Source organism: Toxorhynchites rutilus, chromosome 3 (genome assembly GCF_029784135.1).
Source record: "Toxorhynchites rutilus septentrionalis strain SRP chromosome 3, ASM2978413v1, whole genome shotgun sequence".
NCBI lineage: Eukaryota > Metazoa > Arthropoda > Insecta > Diptera > Culicidae > Toxorhynchites > Toxorhynchites rutilus.
The window spans coordinates 19,724,447-19,728,996 of NC_073746.1; the positions used below are offsets into that span (position 1 = coordinate 19,724,447).

Genomic DNA, 4,550 nt, shown 5'->3' on the forward strand with positions numbered 1-4,550 from the left:
GAGTCGATGTCCGAAAATCGAGTTTCATTCCCTTCAAATATTCCTAGTTTCTCACATTCTGTAGACAGGATACGAATCGCGAACCTCCAGCAGGTCAAATAAAAGTGAAGTGAACAGAACTTTATGGTAAATTGATAATTACCATCAGAGATACCGTCCCGCGTTCCTCCATGTGCTCTTTGCACAAAAGGAAAGGTCGATAGCCACCAGTGAATAGACTGACCTAATGGTGTGGTCAAGAGAAGCTTTGTGTAAAGTGTGGTAGAGGTCAATGGAGAAACCACAGAAAGATAAACTGATCGTGCGAAACAGTGTGCCAACGAGACTGATTAGTTATAAATACCCATTTGCTTCGGTTTAACGATAGCGGTAAAAAAATCAATCACCGGGAAAATTCGGTGTCGGAGAAAAGATAGATTTTCTAGGACTATCTGTGTTGTTCTCGTGAGTAGGTATTGCCATCGTCGGGGAGATACCGAGTCGAAGGCGAGTGTAGATAGCTCTACCGCCGGAGAGCTATTCGAGTCGTTTGCTTATGTCCGGATCTGAAGAGGAAAGTTGTGACGAAGTTTCGGATCGTGTGTATCTGGACCATTTACCTCCCAAAGTATCGGATCGAAGAGAGAAAGTGTCAGTGAAACCGACCACAATGGAGGCAGATCTGAAGGCTCAGATAGCCACTCTCAAACAAGAGCTGGATGCATTGCGACAAACGCAGACAGGTGAAAGGCCGTCACGGTCATCAGCTAACGAAAATATGCCAAGATTGCCGGACATCCGTGAACTTCAAGAATATGTGACTGTTTTCGATCCTAGTTCACCGACTTGTGCTTCCGCGGAAATGTGGGTGAAATCGATTGACGACACGGGCGATAGTTATAATTGGTCGAATGAGTTGAGGTTACACTGCGCGCGATTGAACTTGGGTGGCTGTGCAAAACTGTGGCTGGAGGGATATCAAGAGGCAACCCGAGATTGGGAAAGTTTTAAAACGGAAATAGTAAAAGGTTTTCCGACCAAGAAGAACCCGGTTTATTACCACAATTTGATGTCGGCGAGGAAGTGGAAACCCAATGAAGCGGTTGAAGAGTATGTGTACGAGATGGCTGCCATGGGTCGCAAAGGCGGTTTCACGGAGGATGTAATTGTGACATACATCATGAGTGGACTGAAATCGTTTCTGCAGAAATCGGGGCTAGCGGTATACAGAACCGAAACTGTACAAGGGCTCCTAGAGCAATTACGATGGGTTGATAATGTGGAGGCTATAACCCCATCACAAAGTCGCAGTAGTGGAGGTATGCAACGTTCAACTGGTGCAACGTGGAATGGTGGTAGGAAGGCCAGGAGTGCTGATGGTGAATTAAGCTGCTATCAGTGTCATGAAGCAGGACACGTGGCAAGAAAGTGTCCCAAGGTGAAATGCTTCAGGTGTTCAAAAGAAGGGCACGTGAAACGGGACTGTAAAGCTAACTTAGGCTCACAAGTGGCAGAGAAAAGAGAACCCAAAGGAGCCAGTGGCACGAGCTTGATGAGAGTGGTGGACAAGAAAAGCTTGTTCAGGAAAACGGTGAAACTGGCGGGAGGAAATTATGAAGCTCACGTTGATTCGGGCGCCGATCGATCAACGATTTGGGAGAAGTTCAAGCACAAAGTGGGCCAAATTTCTTCATGCCACTTTATGTTGCAAGGTTTCGGCAAGAGCGAAAAAGTGAAAGTAACGGAGATGGTTACGGCAAAAATGCGCGTTGACGGTTTGGAGCTTGAAGTTTCGCTGGCCGTAGTACCGGAGTGGGCGCAGGATATTCCGATAATTATTGGGAAGGACATTATCGAACGTGACGATCTAGTGATGGTGAAGCGAAAGGACAAAGTATGTTTTGAGTGGGACGTTGAAGATTCGACTGATGCGATTAGTTCACTCGAAGAGGAACATAAAGTAGCCAACATCTACAAAATAGATTGGTCAGAAGGACGTAACATTGATCAAGAGATGACAAATAGTGAAGGGAGCACGGAGAATACACAGAAACTTTTGGAAGTGGTACGAGATTACCGTGATTGTTTCGCTTTGGATTTGAAGGAGATGGGCAGAGCAAAGTCCACTGAAATGAAGATCCGGTTGGAGGATAATGAGCCAGTGTTCGTAAAGCCCAGAAGAATGGAATACGCTAAGGAATCAGCGCTTGCAGAGATTACGAATGAGCTACTGGAGGCGGGAATCATTCAGGAAACAGAATCGCCATTTTACAGTCGTGTGGTATTAGTCCCGAAAAAGAATAAGCAGTTCCGGATGGCCGTGGATTATCGTATGCTTAACGCTAAGACGGTTAAAGATCGTTTTCCAATGCCGGATATAGATACATGCTTTAATAAGCTGGCAGGGGCACAGGTGTTCATCTCTGTAGATCTATACAGTGGATACTACCAGATTCCTCTTGATGAAGAGAGCCAGAATTACACTGCATTTTCGACAACGGAAGGTCACTACCGGTTCCTGCACGTGCCTTTCGGATTTGCCAATGGATGTGCTGTTTTCCAGCGAGCAGTGAATAAAATGGTGGAACACGCTCGTAAGCGCGGCGTTGTCGTGGTGGCCTATATTGATGACCTCGTCGTGGCCGGACAAGAAGAGTTGGAGGTGCTCAACAAATTTGTGGTTCTGCTAGACGTGATTCGAGGAGAGGGATTCACAATCAATTTAAGGAAAAGTTGTTTCTTTATGCGGAAGGTAGAGTTCCTGGGATTTGAGGTCACTGGCGAAGGAGTCAAACCAGGTGAAGCGAATAAAAAAAATTCCCACACCTAAGACGGTTCATGAAGTACGGCAATTCTTGGGTTTAGCGGGATTATTCCGCCGGTTCGTTAAAAATTTCAGTCCGATAGCATCCCCGCTATATCAATTGCTGAAGAAAGACGTTGTGTTCAGCTGGGACGTGCATCAATCTCAGGCTTTCGAGCAGATAAAGAATGTTCTAACTACTCGACCAGGTGTTGTACGACCCATCGGCGGATTTGGAGCTTCATACCGATGCGTCGAGCGGTGGACTAGCGGGAATTTTGCTGATGAAGACAGACGGAGGTTTCAAGCCGATAGGATTCTTCAGTCGTAAAACCAGTGAAACTGAGGCGAAATACCATAGCTATGATCTGGAAATGCTGGCGATCGTGGCAAGTGTGGAACGATTTCGTATGTATCTGCTTGGACGATTTTTTGTCATCCGTACAGATTGTTCTGCTGTTCGTGATGCTTATCGAAAGCGAGAGATGGATCACCGTGTGGCGAGGTTTTTCCTGAAGCTACAGGAATATGACTTCCGGCTGGAACATCGAAGTGGTAGCTGCATGAAGCATGCTGATGCGACAAGATACAAAACTGACCGAGACTATTGACTAGCTGTGCCGAGATCCACTGACGGACGAAGACCGCCAAACGCAACAGTGCTACGTTCTGGAAAACCATCGTCTTTATCGACTAGTGGATGGAGTAAAGTGTTGGGTGGTTCCGACTAGGATCCGTTGGAGAGTGGTGAAAAGCTTCCACGACGATCGTGGCCACTTTGGCGAAGAAAAAGTGCTACAAATACTGAAGAAGCAGTTCTGGTTTCCCAAAATGAGGAAATATATTAGGGCATACATTACGGCTTGTCCGAAGTGCGCATTCCATAAAGGAAAGGTTGGACGCGAAGAAGGTTTCCTACATTCCATTCCCAAGACGCCAATACCGTTCCATACGGTGCATCTGGACCATTTGGGTCCATTCCTTCGTTCGTCGAAGGGAAATGAACACCTGTTGGTGTGTGTTTGTGGATTCACGAAGTTTGTGTTGATTAAGGCGGTTAAATCGACGCAAACAGGACCAGTTTTGAATATGAGGAGATTGCGAGCATTTTTGGTTTGCCTGCTCGTGTGATCACGGATAGAGGAACGGCATTCACGTCTAAGTCATTCCAGAAGTATTGTATTGATAACGGGTTGGAGCATCTAAAGGTTGCTGTTGGAACACCCCGTGGTAACGGCCAGGTAGAACGCAGTAACAAAACGATTCTGACGGCGCTGCGCAGCATGATTGACGCAGATGATAGAAAATGGGATGATAGTGTTAAGCAGGTACAATGGGCGATCAATAATTCGCCGAATTCGACGACGAGGGTAACACCAACATCGCTGGTGTTGGCATACAATCCTAGGGATTATACGTTCAATGTGCTAGTTGTTGCCTTGCACGATGTAGAAGAAAATGTTGGGCATGATCCGACAAAGTTCCGGAACATGGCAGAAGCCGCTATCCTGCAGAAGCAGAGAGAACAGAAGCAATATTTCGACAAGAGGGGGAAGGCCGCAGAGCGGTACAAGGTTGATGATCTGGTTTTAGTGAAGAAGGATCAGTTTATACCCGGTGGAAGCAGGAAGCTGGAGCCCCGTTATAAGGGGCCATTCATTGTAACGAAGGTGTTGGAGAATGATCGCTACCAAATCGAAGACGTTCCAGGAAGCAACCACGCTGGACGGAAGTTCCGTACAGTATATTCAGCCGACCGGATGAAACG

At 46.6% G+C, this 4,550-nt stretch overlaps 1 protein-coding gene across 1 annotated transcript; it reads left to right on the plus strand.

The window, feature by feature from the left end:
- Positions 1-535: 535 nt before the first annotated feature.
- On the plus strand, positions 536-3,393 carry LOC129772930 (uncharacterized). Its single transcript, XM_055776463.1, has 2 exons — positions 536-2,731; positions 2,992-3,393. Exons 1-2 carry the CDS (start codon positions 536-538, stop codon positions 3,391-3,393), a joined length of 2,598 nt encoding a protein of 865 aa, XP_055632438.1.
- The last annotated feature ends 1,157 nt before the right edge of the window (positions 3,394-4,550 follow it).

Coding starts and splice junctions, on each gene's coding strand:
- LOC129772930 (XM_055776463.1), top strand. CDS start 536: ATGTCCGGATCTGAAGAGGAAAGTTGTGACGAAGTTTCGGATCGTGTG. Junction 2,732..2,991: donor GTTGTTTCTTTATGCGGAAG/GTAGAGTTCCTG, acceptor CTACTCGACCAG/GTGTTGTACGACCCATCGGC.